An 18424-nucleotide genomic window follows, 5' to 3' on the forward strand; every position below is an offset into this window, starting at 1 on the left:
GTATCCTATCCAATACTCTATCTTATCCAATCCTCTATTCTATCATATCCTCTATCCTATCCTATCCTCAATGCAATCCTGTATCCTATCCAATCCTCTATCCTATCCTATCCTCTATCCTATTGTATCCTCTTTCCTATCCCATCCTCTATCCTATCCTATCCTCTATCCTATAATATCCTCTATCCTATCCTATCCTCTGTCGTATCCTATTTTCTATCCTATCCTATCGTCTATCCTATAATATCCTCTATCCTATCCTATCCTGAATGCTATCCTGTATCCTATCCAATCATCTATCCTATCCATTCCTCAATTCTATAATATCCTCTATCCAATCCAATCCTCTATCCTATCCTCTATCCTATCCTATCCTCTATGCTATAATATCATATATCGTATCCTATTCTCTATCCTATCCTATCCTCTATCCTATCCTATCCTCTATCCTATAATATCATATATCCTACCCTATCCTCTATCCTATCCTATCCTCTAGCCTATCCTATTCTCTATCCTATCCTATCCTCTATCCTATCCTATCCTCTATCCTATCCTATCCTCTATCCTATAATATCATATATCCTACCCTATCCTCTATCCTATCCTATCCTCTAGCCTATCCTATTCTCTATCCTATCCTATCCTCTATCCTATCCTATCCTCAATCCTACCCTATCCTCTATCCTATCCATTCCTCTATCCTATCCTATCGTCTATCCTATAATATAATCTATCCTATCCTATCCTCTATCCTATCCAATCCCCTATCCTATCCTCAATCTTATCCTATCCTCTATCCTATAATATCCTCTATCCTATCCAATCCTCTATCCTATCCTATCCTCTATCCTATACTATCTTCTATTATATAATATCCTCAATCCTATCCAATCCTCTATCCTATCCTCTATCCAATCCTCTATCCTATCCATTCCTCTATTCTATAATATCCTATATCCTATCCAATCCTCTATCCTATCCTCTATCCTATCCTCTAACCTATCCTCTCCTCAATGCAATCCTGTATCCTATCCAATCCTCTATCCTATCCTATCCTCTATCCTATAATATGATATATCCTATCCTATTCTCTACCCTATCCTATCCTCTATCATATCCTATCCTCTATCCTATCCTATCCTATCCTGTCCACGAGCCTATCCTATCCTCTATCCCATCCTATTCTCTATCCTATCCTATCCTCTAACCTAAAATATCCTCTATCCTATCCTATCCTCTGTCGTATACTATTTTCTATCCTATCCTATCCTCTATTCTATCCAATCGTCTATCATATAATATCCTCTAACCTGTCCTATCCTGAATGCTATCCTGTATCCTATCCAATCCTCTATCCTATCCAATCCTCTATTCTATAACATCCTCTATCCTATCCAATCCTGTATCCTATCCAATCCCCTATCCCATCCTCTATCCTATCCCATCCTCTATCCTATCCTATCCTCTATCCTATCCTATCCTCTATCCTATCCTATCCTCTATCCTATCCTATCCTCAATCCTATCCTATCCCCTATCCTATCCTCTATCATATTCCAATCCTCTATCCTATCCTCTATCCTATAATATCCTCTATTCTATCCAATCCTCTATCCTATCCATCCTCTATCCTATCCTCTATCCTATCCTCTATCCTATCCTCTATCCTCTCCTATCCTCTATCGTATCCAATCCCCTATCCTATCCTCTATCGTATCCAATCCTTCATCCTATCCAATCCCCTATCCCATCCTTTATCCTATCCTATCCTCAATCCTATCCTATCCTCTACCCTATCCTGTCCTCTATCCTATCGTATCCTCTATCCTATTGTATCCTCTATCCTATCCCATCCTCTATCCTATCGTAATGTCTATCATACAATATCCTCTATCCTATCCAATCCTCTATCCTATCCTCTACCCTATCCTCTATCCTATCCTATCCTCAATCGTATCCTATCCCCTATCCTATCCTATCCTCTATCCTATTCCAATCCTCTATCCTATCCTCTATCCTATAATATCCTCTATTCTATCCAATCCTCTATCCTATCCATCCTCTATCCTATCCTCTATCCTATCCAATCCTTTATCCTATCCAATCCCCTATCCCATCCTCTATCCTATCCTATCCTCAATCCTATCCTATCCTCTATCCTATTCCAATCCTCTATCCTATCCAAACCCCTATCCTATCCTGAATCCTATCCTATCCCCTATCCTATCCTATCCTATCCTATCCTATCCTCTATCCTATACTACCGTTTGTCCTATCCTATCCTCTATCCTATCCTATCCTCTATCCTATCCTATCCTCTATCCTATCCTATCCTCTATCCTATCCTATCCTCTATCCTATCCTATCCTCTATCCTATCCTATCCTCTATCCTATCCTATCCTCTATCATATCCTATCCTCAATCCTAACCTATCCTCTATCCTATCCAATCGTCTATCCTATAATATCCTCTATCCTATCATATCCTGAATGCTATCCTGTATCCTATCCAATACTCTATCTTATCCAATCCTCTATTCTATCATATCCTCTATCCTGTCCTATCCTCAATGCAATCCTGTATCCTATCCAATCCTCTATCCTATCCTATCCTCTATCCTATTGTATCCTCTTTCCTATCCCATCCTCTATCCTATCCTATCCTCTATCCTATAATATCCTCTATCCTATCCTATCCTCTGTCGTATCCTATTTTCTATCCTATCCTATCGTCTATCCTATAATATCCTCTATCCTATCCTATCCTGAATGCTATCCTGTATCCTATCCAATCATCTATCCTATCCATTCCTGAATTCTATAATATCCTCTATCCAATCCAATCCTCTATCCTATCCTCTATCCTATCCTATCCTCTATGCTATAATATCATATATCGTATCCTATTCTCTATCCTATCCTATCCTCTATCCTATCCTATCCTCTATCCTATAATATCATATATCCTACCCTATCCTCTATCCTATCCTATCCTCTAGCCTATCCTATTCTCTATCCTATCCTATCCTCTATCCTATCCTATCCTCTATCCTATAATATCATATATCCTACCCTATCCTCTATCCTATCCTATCCTCTAGCCTATCCTATTCTCTATCCTATCCTATCCTCTATCCTATCCTATCCTCAATCCTACCCTATCCTCTATCCTATCCATTCCTCTATCCTATCCTATCGTCTATCCTATAATATAATCTATCCTATCCTATCCTCTATCCTATCCAATCCCCTATCCTATCCTCAATCTTATCCTATCCTCTATCCTATAATATCCTCTATCCTATCCAATCCTCTATCCTATCCTATCCTCTATCCTATACTATCTTCTATTATATAATATCCTCAATCCTATCCAATCCTCTATCCTATCCTCTATCCAATCCTCTATCCTATCCATTCCTCTATTCTATAATATCCTATATCCTATCCAATCCTCTATCCTATCCTCTATCCTATCCTCTAACCTATCCTCTCCTCAATGCAATCCTGTATCCTATCCAATCCTCTATCCTATCCTATCCTCTATCCTATCCTATCCTCTATCCTATCCTATCCTCTATCCTATCCTATCCTCTATCCTGTCCTATCCTCTATCCTATCCTATAATATAATCTATTATATCCAATCCTCTATCCTATCCTATCCTCTATCCTATCCAATCCTCTATCCCATAATATCCTCTATTCTATCCTATCCTCTATCCTATCCTATCCTCAATGCAATCCTCTATCCTATCCTATCCTCTATCCTATCGTATCTTCTATCCTATCCCATCCTCTATGCTATCCTATCCTCTATTCTATCCAATCGTCTATCCTTTAATATCCTCTATCCTATCCTATCCTGTATGCTATCCTGTATCCTATCCAATCCTCTATCTTATCCAATCCTCTATCCCATAATATCCTCTATTCTATCCAATCCTCTATCCTATCCTATCCTCTATCGTATCCTATCCTCTATCCTATCCTATCCTCAATCCTATCCTATCCTCTATCCTATCCAATCGTCTATCCTATAATATCCTCTATCCTATCCTATCCTGAATGCTATCCTGTATCCTATCCTATCCCCTATCCTATCCTTTCCTATCCTATCCTATCCTCTATCCTATTCCAATCCTCTATCCTATCCAATCGCCTATCCTATCCTGAATCCTATCCTATCCCCTATCCTATCCTATCCTATCCTATCCTATCGTCTATCCTATACTACCGTTTGTCCTATCCTATCCTCTATCCTATCCTCTCGTCTATCCTATAATATCCTCTATCCTATACTCTATCCTGTCCTATCCTCAATCCTATCCTATCCCCTATCCTACCCTCTATCCTATTCCAAACCTCTATCCTATCCTCTATCCTATAATATCTTCTATTCTATCCAATCCTCTATCCTATCCATCCTCTATCCTATCCTCTATCCTATCCTCTATCCTATCCAATCCTTTATCCTATCCAATCCCCTATCCCATCCTCTATCCTATCCTATCCTCAATCCTATCCTATCCTCTACCCTATCCTATCCTCTATCCTATCCTATCCTCTATCCTATTGTATCCTCTATCCTATTACATCCTCTATCCTATCATAAAGTCTATCATACAATATCCTCTATCGTATCCAATCCTGTATCCTATAATATCATATATCATATCCTATCCTCTATCCTATCCTATCCTCTATCCTATAATATCATATATCCTATCCTATTCTCTATCCTATCCTATCCTATATCATATCCTATCCTCTATCCTATCCTATCCAATCCTGTCCACTAGCCTATCCTATCCTCTATCCTATCCTATCCTCTATCCTATCCTATCCTCTACCCTAAAATATCCTCTATCCTATCCTATCCTCTGTCGTATCCTATTTTCTATCCTATCCTATCCTCTATTCTATCCTATCGTCTATCCTATAATATCCTCTATCCTATCCTATCCTGAATGCTATCCTGTATCCTATCCAATCCTCTATCCTATCCTATCCTCTATCCTATCCTATCCTCTATCCTATAATATAATCTATTATATCCAATCCTCTATCCTATAAAATCCTCTATTCTATAACATCCTCTATCCTATCCAATCCTCTATCCTATCCAATCCTCTATCCTATCCTCTATCCTATCCTCTATCCTATCCTCTATCCTATCCTCTATCCTATCCAATCCTCTATTCCATAATATACTCTATTCTATCCAATCCTCTATCCTATCCATTCCTCTATTCTATAATATCCTATATCCTATCCAATCCTCTATCCTATCCTCTATCCTATCCTCTAACCTATCCTCTCCTCAATGCAATCCTGTATCCTATCCAATCCTCTATCCTATCCTATCCTCTATCCTATCCTATCCTCTATCCTATCCTATCCTCTATCCTATCCTATCCTCTATCCTATCCTATCCTCTATCCTATCCTATCCTCTATCCTATCCTATCCTCTATCCTATCCTATAATATAATCTATTATATCCAATCCTCTATCCTATCCTATCCTCTATCCTATCCAATCCTCTATCCCATAATATCCTCTATTCTATCCTATCCTCTATCCTATCCTATCCTCAATGCAATCCTGAATCCTATCCAATCCTTTATCCTATCCTATCCTCTATCCTATCGTATCTTCTATCCTATCCCATCCTCTATGCTATCCTATCCTCTATCCTATCCAATCGTCTATCCTATAATATCCTCTATCCTATCCTATCCTGTATGCTATCCTGTATCCTATCCAATCCTCTATCTTATCCAATCCTCTATCCCATAATATCCTCTATCCTATCCAATCCTCTATCCTATCCTATCCTCTATCCTATACTATCTTCTATCCTATAATATCCTCAATCCTATCCAATCCTCTATCCTATCCTCTATCCTATCCTTTATCCTATCCTCTATCCTATCCTCTATCCTATCCTCTCCTCAATGCAATCCTGTATCCTATCCAATCCTCTATCCTATCTTATCCTCTATCCTATCCTATCCTCTATCCTATCCTATCCTCTATCCTATCCTATCCTCTATGTTCGATCCCTTGCAGACAAAAGTACCATGAATCCTCGCATTTCCGGCCGTAACGCAAGCGAGGATGTTACAGCTGCACGGAGCATGCTCTTTCGCCCAAAAAATACACATGCGTCACAAAAGCCCTTTTCCGATTTTTGTCCGTCCTTCGACTAATCACGAAGAATGCTAATCCTTGAGTTGCCGCACGCGAGGCGCTTGAGGATTCGAGCTGATGGCATTGGAAAAGTGGCCATAAGTCAATCCGTGCGACCCTCATACCGTGTACCGTCCGCGAGGTACTTGAGGGTTCCGGATTCGGACACAGCGGGCCTTATGGCCCACTACACGCGGCGGACAAGGGGTCGTAAATCCTCTTCCGCACGACGCGAGGCACGCTCGGGTTGCGCTACAACCCCAATAACCGTGTCTCTGGGTTTCGTCAAACGGACGAAAACCAGAGACAGTAAACGCACATTTTTTCCAGCCCTTGGTCTTCGTCACCGGACCTCGGCCAAGGGGCAATAAATTAGCTGCTAGCCACTTGGCTAGCACGGCGTACATGGGCCACTTAGGCCTTCGTCGCGCTGCTCCGGGGTCCCATAAATCGCGCATTTTGGGAATTCTCCCTTATTGACTTGAGGTGGGGACTTCCTCCTCCACCGGTGAGGGCTGTTTCAGAAGAACCTCCGCCCTCAAGTCAAATCAACGAATGGGGATGATTCTTCCCCCGAAAACGGGCCCATGGCCAAAAAATCGCGTCACCACCGAGGTGACGAGTAAGCGGGCCTCGGAGCAGAGCGGCAGAATCGGCAAAGTTCGCATCAGAAAAGGTCAGCTTCAGAATCAGAGTCAGTAATCGCGCTATACCGTACCACCGCTACAATTCATTGTATCCAATTTAACTAGTCACCCAAGGTTAGTTCGGCCGGTGACAGGGCATTTGTCAAGTTTAAAATAAATTCTATTTGACACAAACGCGCGCATAATTTCTTCGTGAAAACGAACAGCCCAACTTTCCATGGTCCTTCGAACCGGATCAGTGATCTAGTGGAGTGCGGTGAGACATACAATTAAATTGAACGAGATCCGTCACATTTGACGGTGTTCAACATCTTCGTGGAAGCCACAGCGCAGTCGTACAACCAAATTGGGGTCACCTACGCAGTGAAGCTACCTTTTGGGAAAGGACGACCAACCACGAGGATCAACGACCGATCTGAGGAGCCGAGCATCCTACCTGCTGATTCTCCAGGAAAGGAAGCCAGAACAAAGGGGCCGAAAGAAGCCATCAACAAGGTAGGCTTGTCACATCGCGCATCAATCAACTCCCTTTCTTTCCGTCTTCCTTCCTGTCTCGATTTCACGAAATGGCTCAAGTGCAAGATGACGAAATTCGCGCATTAAAACATAGAAGTAGATATTTCAAAGGCCAGATCACGACATTATCTAACTATCTAGAATTTTACAAAGACTCCGCGAAAGAACGAATTAAGCTTCGCGAAAGAATCGAGCGTCTGAAAGGCTTATTCAACAAATTCAACGAGCAACAACACGACCTCATGATGCTTTCCGACGAGCATGAAAATTTGGAGTTACAACGCGAAGAAATCACGGATCACTACGACGATGTGATCGCCTCCGCGCTTGAACTACTCGAAAGACTCAGTATCGCGCAAAATACAATTCCAACAGAATCCTCGTTCAGTAAACCGAATTCGCTTCCAGTAAACCTACCCAAAATAAATTTACCAAAATTCGATGGTCGCATTGAAAACTGGATCACTTTTAAAGATGCGTTCCAGACCATGATTCACGCGCACGAAGGTCTCAGCAACATACAGAAGTTGAATTACTTGAAGCTTTCTTTATCCGGAAGGGCCGAAACCGCGATAGGCGCCTTCACGATTAGTGACGATAACTACGCAGCCGCTTGGGAACATCTTAATGAAATATATGACAACAAACGCGCTTTGGTTCTTCGACACGCGGCACTTTTACGCGATACACCAGCGATGCCAAACGAGTCATCCGAGGCGATCCGAGATCTAGTGAATTACATGCAATTACACATAAGATCGCTACAAGCCTTAGGTCGAAGTTGGGAGGATATTGCAAACGATCTCCTTACGAGCATCGTCATTTCGCGAATGGGCAAGGATACCAGGAAAACGTGGGAACGCACGTTAGCCGATACCCAAATGCCCAAAATTAACGACATTTTCAAATTTTTACACATGTCATCGCATCAGTGTAAAGATTATGAATCAGTATCGAACACAAATCCGACGCAATATTCCTCACCCATTAAACCGCAATATAATAATCGCGCCAAGGCCAATAACCGCTGGCACAATAAACGTCCGTCTCCACCATCGTCGCCAATGTCGAATCGTCGGCAAGTTTTCGTAACCGAGCAGCGATCACCATCATGTGATATCTGCAAGACGGGAAATCACGCGGCTTTCCAATGCAAAACATTTTTAGACGGATCGGTTGAAAAACGCATCGAACTAGCACGCAAGGCTAAGCTATGCCTAAATTGCCTGAAACCGGGTCATTCGCATGATACCTGCTACGGGGGCAGGTGCAAAAAATGCAACGAGCCGCACAATACGCGACTGCATCGGGAGCGTAAACACGAACGGTCAAATCCCGAAACAAACGCAGAAACCACACAGACCAACGAATCCTGACTTACTACGCGCTTCGACGTTACACACCAATTAAATAATCAGATCACCTCACTAATTACAGACGGATCAACTCACTTTTTAATGGCTACAGCCATAGTCAACGCAATGGATCTAGACAAAAACCCTGTCGAGTGCAGAACTTTGCTGGATACCTGTTCAAACGCGAATTTCATCACCGAAAGTTTGGTCAAAAAATTAAGATTACCAACGCGCGAACAAAGTGTAACGATCGAGGCGCTAAATGAGTTAAACACGGTAACGAATCGGCTTGTCAAGGCGAAGATAGTTTCGAGACAAAATAACTTCAACCGCACATTGGAATTCTTTGTGATACCACGAATAGCGGGCCAATTGCCCGATTGTCAAATCGATCGCACAAGGGTACAAATACCACACAACATAAAATTAGCCGATCCTCACTTCCACAAACCGGCACCAGTCGACATGCTGATCGGTACGGGACCGACACTCTCGTGCTTCAGCATCGGTCAAATTAATTTATCTACTCGGAATGATTCTGACCTAGTTTTACAAAAATCACAGTTTGGTTGGATCATCGGGGGGAGTGCACCGACCACTTCCCGCAAAAATTCGCGCACAACCTTGTTTAACAACGCCGAGTTCGATCTAAAGAAATTTTGGGAAGTCGAGGAAGGGCCACAGCATTCTCACCTCACACCGGAGGAGGAAGCCTGTGAATCCCATTTTAAACGCACTGTTTCACGTACCGCAACAGGGAGATACGTCGTCGCGCTCCCTTTTAACGAGAAAAAAGCAATTCTAGGCGAAACTTATACGCGCGCATTGAAACGATTTCATTCCCTCGAAAGGCGATTCGTTACCAATCCGGAATTGCAGGCGGAATACGCGAAGGTATTAAACGAATACCTAGAGTTAGGACATCTAACTCAAACAGAATCACCTGCAAATTCAGAGGGATTCTACCTACCGCATCACGCCGTCATCAAACCCTCCAGCTCAACCACAAAGGTTCGAGTTGTATTCGATGGATCGGCAAAATCAAGTTCGGGAGTGTCACTTAATGACGCGCTTTTGACCGGTCCTACAATACAGGACGATATCTTCGGTCTGTTATTACGCTTCCGAATGCATCCGTTTGTGCTTACCGGCGATATCGAGAAAATGTACCGGCAATTTCTCGTCCGAGAAGAAGACAGACCGTACCAAAGAATTCTTTGGCGAAACGCGCAAAACGAAATTTCAACCTTTCAACTAAACACAGTCACATTTGGTCTGTCTTCCGCGCCTTATCTAGCCACACGATGTCTGCAGCAACTTGCAGACGATGAATCGCAAAATTATAAAGCGGCATCCGAAGTCATTAAAAGGGACATCTATGTGGATGATCTCTTGACCGGTGCCGCCACATACCGCGACGTCATCAAATTACGCGATCAAATCATCAGTTTGTTAAACAAAGGGGAACTAAACATCCGTCAGTGGGTCTCGAATGATCCACAATTGTTATCCGGTCTTACAGACGACCAGATACACCCAAAATTCTTCGGGGACGCGACCGTCAAAACTTTGGGAGTAGCCTGGGATCCGCGCAACGACACTATTCACTACTCAGTCAACATAAATTCGCCAAACTCACCTACGAAACGCGCAATTCTGTCGACTATCGCAAAAATATTCGACCCCTTGGGTCTTCTCGGTCCAGTAACCGTCACAGCGAAAATTATCATGCAACGCCTGTGGCAATTAAAGATTGACTGGGACGAATCGCTGCCCATGAATATACAAAACGAGTGGCAAAACTATCGCAACAATCTCAAATTATTGGAAAAGGTCAAATTCAACAGACATATAACGCAACGCTCCGTAAAGAGCATCGAATTACATGGATTTTGCGATGCTAGTGAACGCGCTTACGGAGCTTGTATTTACATTCGCACCATCAACCAGTCCGGAAAAATCAAAACGCAGCTGCTTTGCGCAAAATCTAGAGTCGCGCCGTTAAAAACCATCAGTCTAGCTCGTCTTGAGCTCTGCGGAGCGAACCTACTCGCGACATTATATTGCTCAGTGCGGGAATCACTCACGCACACCATATCCAAAACAACGTTCTGGACCGATTCGACTATCGTTCTGCATTGGTTAGCCAAATCACCTAGCACCTTGAAAACTTTCGTGGCGAATCGCGTCGCGGAAATACAAGGCAAAACGCGCATAAAGAATTGGCGACATGTTCGCACTTCCGATAATCCCGCGGATTTATTGTCACGCGGTATCACGGCCAAGGAATTAATCGACAATAGTTTTTGGTAATTCGGTCCGGATTGGCTCGGACTCGACGAATCAGTTTGGCCAGAATCGCGCTTTGAATCTCCCAAGGAAATTCCCGAATTACGCAAAGTCACTTGTTTTGCTTCGTCCGTCATAAACGCCAATGAAATCTTACAGAGATTTTCCTGTATCAAGCGTCTGCGTAGGGTAATCGCCTATTGTCTACGGTTTACAAATAGAAATCGCTGTATCGGACCGCTTTCGGTAGAGGAAATACACCTCGCAAATGAAAGAATTCTCACGTTAATTCAACAACATTCATTTTCGGAGGAAATACACGCACTGAAAACTGGAAGCGAATTACCATCCAAAAGCAAATTGCTTTGTTTGAGTCCCTTTCTCGATGAGAAAGGCATATTACGCGTCGGAGGTCGTCTCCAAAATTCCAAATTCTCATACCAAACGAAACATCCGATACTCTTGCCGAAAAACAATAGCGTCACTAATCTCATCATTCATAACGCACACATCGAACATCATCATTCGGGTCTGACATCCACATTGTACAATGTCAGACAACAATATTGGCCGATCGATGGAAAAAACACAACACGCAAAATATTGCGAAATTGCGTGAAGTGTTTCCGCGTTAATCCACCTACGACAAGATACACAATGGGTAATTTACCAGCAGACAGAGTCACCGAAACTCGACCATTCACTAACATCGGGGTGGATTACTGCGGCCCATTTTTTATTAAGGAACGCAAATTCCGTAATCGCGCTAAAATAAAGGTCTACGTTGCCGTTTTTATTTGTTTCTCCACTAAGGCCATACACCTCGAGGTGGTTAGCGATATGACCACCGAAGCCTTCGTCGCTGCATTAAAACGTTTTATCGCGCGCCGCGGAATATGCAAAAACATATATTCCGACAATGGTACCAATTTCGTCGGTGCCAATAATGACTTGACCGAGCTCTCCAGAGTCCTGCGCGAGGACAAAAGAGTTCGTCGATTTCTTGAGGACAAAGAGATGTCGTGGCACTTCATGCCAGCTTTGTCGCCACATTTCGGCGGGCTCTGGGAGGCTGCGGTCAAGTCATTTAAACATCATCTGAAACGCGTAGTCGGCGATGAACTTTTCACCTATGAGCAATTCGCAACATTTGTGACGGAAATCGAGGCAATCCTTAATTCCCGCCCGTTGACTCCACTCTCGTCCGATCCCAACGATCCACAAGCTCTCACTCCCGGCCATTTTTTGATTGGTTCCGCAATGACAAGCTTACCCGAGGTCAATTTCAACGAGACCTCCAGCAATCGGTTGTCCAAATGGCAACACATCCAGAAGGTGAAACACGACTTCTGGATCAGGTGGTCCAAAGAATACATAAACCACCTGAATGTACGCGCAAAATGGACCAAAGGATCCCACGAGATGAACAAGGGAACCATCGTCATCTTGAAGGACGATCACCTTCCACCATCCCATTGGAGTCTCGGACGCATCGTGGAAGTTCATCCGGGCCAAGATGACATCATTCGCGCAGTTACCGTCAAGACAGTAAACGGCTTGTGCAAACGTAATGTTAAGAAACTCGCGCCTCTTCCCATCGAGACCTAATTCTGTCACCTTATCGCGTTCTATTCTTCATATAGTTAATTTGCGTAAGTTATATTTTTTGTTACAACCGATATAGTTATATTCGCGTTGACTTCATTATGTTTATTTTTTTGTGGGTGTTCTTTTTTTTATATGTATATATCTATATATAGTCCTAGTATATTACGTTTCGATTACTTCGCGCTTATTTTACCGGGCAATTCCGTTCCTGCCATTATAATTTCAAATCGCGCATACTTTCGCTATTGAATGACAGTGCCATTCAACGGGGGGAGCATGTTCGATCCCTTGCAGACAAAAGTACCATGAATCCTCGCATTTCCGGCCGTAACGCAAGCGAGGATGTTACAGCTGCACGGAGCATGCTCTTTCGCCCAAAAAATACACATGCGTCACAAAAGCCCTTTTCCGATTTTTGTCCGTCCTTCGACTAATCACGAAGAATGCTAATCCTTGAGTTGCCGCACGCGAGGCGCTTGAGGATTCGAGCTGATGGCATTGGAAAAGTGGCCATAAGTCAATCCGTGCGACCCTCATACCGTGTACCGTCCGCGAGGTACTTGAGGGTTCCGGATTCGGACACAGCGGGCCTTATGGCCCACTACACGCGGCGGACAAGGGGTCGTAAATCCTCTTCCGCACGACGCGAGGCACGCTCGGGTTGCGCTACAACCCCAATAACCGTGTCTCTGGGTTTCGTCAAACGGACGAAAACCAGAGACAGTAAACGCACATTTTTTCCAGCCCTTGGTCTTCGTCACCGGACCTCGGCCAAGGGGCAATAAATTAGCTGCTAGCCACTTGGCTAGCACGGCGTACATGGGCCACTTAGGCCTTCGTCGCGCTGCTCCGGGGTCCCATAAATCGCGCATTTTGGGAATTCTCCCTTATTGACTTGAGGTGGGGACTTCCTCCTCCACCGGTGAGGGCTGTTTCAGAAGAACCTCCGCCCTCAAGTCAAATCAACGAATGGGGATGATTCTTCCCCCGAAAACGGGCCCATGGCCAAAAAATCGCGTCACCACCGAGGTGACGAGTAAGCGGGCCTCGGAGCAGAGCGGCAGAATCGGCAAAGTTCGCATCAGAAAAGGTCAGCTTCAGAATCAGAGTCAGTAATCGCGCTATACCGTACCACCGCTACAATTCATTGTATCCAATTTAACTAGTCACCCAAGGTTAGTTCGGCCGGTGACAGGGCATTTGTCAAGTTTAAAATAAATTCTATTTGACACAAACGCGCGCATAATTTCTTCGTGAAAACGAACAGCCCAACTTTCCACTCTATCCTATCCTATCCTCTATCCTATCCTATCCTCTATCCTATCCTATAATATAATCTATTATATCCAATCCTCTATCCTATCCTATCCTCTATCCTATCCAATCCTCTATCCCATAATATCCTCTATTCTATCCTATCCTCTATCCTATCCTATCCTCAATGCAATCCTGAATCCTATCCAATCCTCTATCCTATCCTATCCTCTATCCTATCCTCTATCCTATCCAATCCTTTATCCTATCCAATCCCCTATCCCATCCTCTATCCTATCCTATCCTCAATCCTATCCTATCCTCTACCCTATCCTATCCTCTATCCTATCCTATCCTCTATCCTATTGTATCCTCTATCCTATTACATCCTCTATCCTATCATAAAGTCTATCATACAATATCCTCTATCGTATCCGATCCTGTATCCTATAATATCATATATCATATCCTATCCTCTATCCTATCCTATCCTCTATCCTATAATATCATATATCCTATCCTATTCTCTATCCTATCCTATCCTATATCATATCCTATCCTCTATCCTATCCTATCCAATCCTGTCCACTAGCCTATCCTATCCTCTAACCTATCCTATTCTCTATCCTATTTTATCCTCTATCCTATCCCATCCTCTATCCTATCCTATCCTCTATCCTATAATATCCTCTATCCTATCCTATCCTCTGTCGTATCCTATTTTCTATCCTATCCTATCCTCTATTCTATCCTATCGTCTATCCTATAATATCCTCTATCCTATAATAAAATCTATTCTATCCAATCCTCTATCCTATCCAATCCTCTATCCTATCCTATCCTCTATCCTATCCTATCCTCTATCCTATCCTCTATCCTATCCTATCCTCAATCCTATCCTATCCTCTATCCTATCCAATCGTCTATCCTATAATATCCTCTATCCTATCCAATCATGTATCCTATCCAATCCCCTATCCCATCCTCTATCCTATCCCATCCTCTATCCTATCCCATCCTCTATCCTATCCTATCCTCTATCCTATCCTATCCTCTATCCTATCCTATCCTCTATCCTATCCTCTATCCTATCCTATCCTCAATCCTATCCTATCCTCTATCCTATCCAATCGTCTATCCTATAATATCCTCTATCCTATCCTATCCTGAATGCTGTCCTGTATCCTATCCAATACTCTATCTTATCCAATCCTCTATCCCATAATATCGTCTATTCTATCATATCCTCTATCCTATCCTATCCTCAATGCAATCCTGTATCCTATTCAATCCTCTATCCTATCCTATCCTCTATCCCATTGTATCCTCTATCCTATCCCATCCTCTATCCTATCCTATCCTCTATTATATAATATCCTTTATCCTATCCTATCCTCTGTTTATCCTATTTTCTATCCTATCCTATCCTCTATTCTATCCTATCGTCTATCCTATAATATCCTCTATCCTATCCTATCCTGAATGCTATCCTGTATCCTATCCAATCCTCTATCCTATCCTATCCTCTATCCTATCCTATACTCTATCCTATAATATAATCTATTCTATCCAATCCTCTATCCTATCCAATCCTCTATTCTATATCATCCTCTATCCTATCCAATCCTGTATCCTACCCAATCCCCTATCCCATCCTCTATCCTATCCCATCCTCTATCCTATCCTATCCTCTATCCTACCCAATCCTCTATCCTATCCATTCCTCAATTCTATAATATCCTCTATCCAATCCAATCCTCTATCCTATCCTCTATCCTATCCTATCCTCTATGCTATAATATCATATATCGTATCCTATTCTCTATCCTATCCTATCCTGAATGCTATCCTGTATCCTATCCAATCCTCTATCTTATCCAATCCTCTACCCCATAATATCCTCTATCCTATCCATTCCTCTATTCTATAATATCCTCTATCCTATCCAATCCTCTATCCTATCCTCTATCCTATCCTATCCTCTATCCTATCCCATCCTCTATCCTATCCTATCCTCTATCCTATCCTATCCTCTACCCTAAAATATCCTCTATACTATTCAATCCTCTATCCTGTCCTCTATCCTATCTTCTATACTATCCTCTATCCTATCCTCTATCCTATCCAATCCTCTATCCTATCCAATCCTCTATCCTATCCTCTATCCTATCCTCTATCCTATCCTATCCTCAATGCAATCCTGTATCCTATACAATCCTCTAACCTATCCTATTCTCTATCCTATTTTATCCTCTATCCTATCCCATCCTCTATCCTATCCCATCCTCTATCCTATCCTATCCTCTATCCTATTCTATCCTCTATCCTATCCTATCCTCTATCCTATCGTATCTTCTACCCTATCCCATCCTCTATCCTATCCTATCCTCTATCCTATCCAATCGTCTATCCTATAATATCCTCTATCCTATCCTATCCTGAATGCTATCCTGTATCCTATCCAATCCTCTATCATATCCTATCCTCTATCCTATCCTATCCTATCCTATCCTATCCACTAGCCTATCCTATCCTCTGTCCTATCCTATCCTCTATCCTATCCTATCCTCTACCCTAAAATATCCTCTATCCTATCCAATCCTCTATCCTGTCTTCTATCCTATCCTCTATACTATCCTCTATCCTATCCTCTATCCTGTCCTCTATCCTATCCTCTATACTATCCTCTATCCTATCCTCTATCCTATCCAATCCTCTACCCTATCCTCTATCCTATCCTATCCTCAATGCAATCCTGTATCCTATACAATCCTCTAACCTATTCTATTCTCTATCCTATCCTATCCTCTATCCTATAATATCCTCTAGCCTATCCTAACCTCTGTCGTATCCTATTTTCTATCCTATCCTATCCTTTATTCTATCCCATCGTCTATCCTATAATATCCTCTATCCTATCCGATCCTCAATGTTATCCTGTATCCTATCCAATCCTCTATCCTATCCTATCCTCTATCCTATAATAAAATCTATTCTATCCAATCCTCTATCCTATCCAATCCTCTATTCTATAACATCCTCTATCCTATCCAATCATGTATCCTATCCAATCCCCTATCCCATCCTCTATCCTATCCCATCCTCTATCCTATCCTATCCTCTATCCTATCATATCCTCTATCCTATCCTATCCTCTATCCTATCCTATCCTCAATCCTATCCTATCCTCTATCCTATCCAATCGTCTATCCTATAATATCCTCTATCCTATCCTATCCTGAATGCTATCCTGTATCCTATCCAATACTCTATCTTATCCAATCCTCTATCCTATAATATCCTCTATTCTATCATATCCTCTATCCTTTCCTATCCTCAATGCAATCCTGTATCCTATCCAATCCTCTATCCTATCCTATCCTCTATCCTATTGTATCCTCTATCCTATCCCATCCTCTATCCTATCCTATCCTCTATCCTATAATATCCTCTATCCTATCCTATCCTGAATGCTATCCTGTATCCTATCCAATACTCTATCTTATCCAATCCTCTATCCCATAATATCTTCTATTCTATCATATCCTCTATCCTCTAATATAATCTATTCTATCCAATCCTCTATCCTATCCAATCCTCTATTCTATAACATCCTCTATCCTATCCAATCCTGTTTCCTATCCAATCCCCTATCCCATCCTCTATCCTATCCCATCCTCTATCCTATCCCATCCTCAATCCTATCCAATCCTCTATCCTATCCATTCCTCAATTCTATAATATCCTCTATCCAATCCAATCCTCTATCCTATCCTCTATCCTATCCTATCCTCTATGCTATAATATCATATAACGTATCCTATTCTCTATCCTATCCTATCCTCTATCCTATACTATCCTCTATCCTATAATATCATATATCCTACCCTATCCTCTATCCTATCCTATCCTCTAGCCTATCCTATCCTATCCTCTATCCTATACTATCCTCAATCCTATCCTATCCTCTATCCTATCCAATCGTCTATCCTATAATATCCTCTATCCTATCCCATCCTCTATCCTATCCAATCCTCTATCATATCCTATCCTCTATCCTATCCTATCCTATCCTATCCACTAGCCTATCCTATCCTCTATCCTATCCTATCCTCTATCCTATCCTATCCTCTACCCTAAACTATCCTCTATCCTATCCAATCCTCTATCCTGTCCTCTATCCTATCCTCTATCCTATCCTCTATCCTATCCAATCCTCTATCCTATCCTATCCTCTATCCTATCCTATCCTCTATCCTATCCTATCCTCTATCCTATCCTATCCTCAATCCTATCCTATCCCCTATCCTATCCTCTATCCTATTCCAATCCTCTATCCTATCCTCTATCCTATTATATCCTCTATTCTATCCAATCCTCTATCCTATCCATCCTCCATCCTATCCTCTATCCTATCCTCTATCCTATCCTCTATCCTCTAGTATCCTCTATCGTATCCAATGCCTTGTCCTATCCTCTATCGTATCCAATCCTTCATCCTATCCAATCCCCTATCCCATCCCCTATCCTATCCTATCCTCAATCCTATCCTATCCTCTA

At 42.3% G+C, this 18424-nt stretch overlaps 1 protein-coding gene across 1 annotated transcript; it reads left to right on the forward strand.

Moving 5' to 3' along the window:
- Nucleotides 1-7164: 7164 nt before the first annotated feature.
- On the forward strand, nt 7165-12610 carry LOC143363892 (uncharacterized; the record flags this gene model as incomplete). Its single annotated transcript, XM_076804421.1, has 4 exons — nt 7165-7337; nt 7475-8672; nt 8796-11022; nt 11191-12610. Coding segments are annotated over 4 exons (5018 nt in total), but the record flags the coding sequence as incomplete, so codon positions are not given.
- Nucleotides 12611-18424: the final 5814 nt, after the last annotated feature.

The sequence above is a fragment of the Halictus rubicundus genome, unplaced genomic scaffold (assembly GCF_050948215.1).
Source record: "Halictus rubicundus isolate RS-2024b unplaced genomic scaffold, iyHalRubi1_principal scaffold0164, whole genome shotgun sequence".
Lineage (NCBI taxonomy): Eukaryota > Metazoa > Arthropoda > Insecta > Hymenoptera > Halictidae > Halictus > Halictus rubicundus.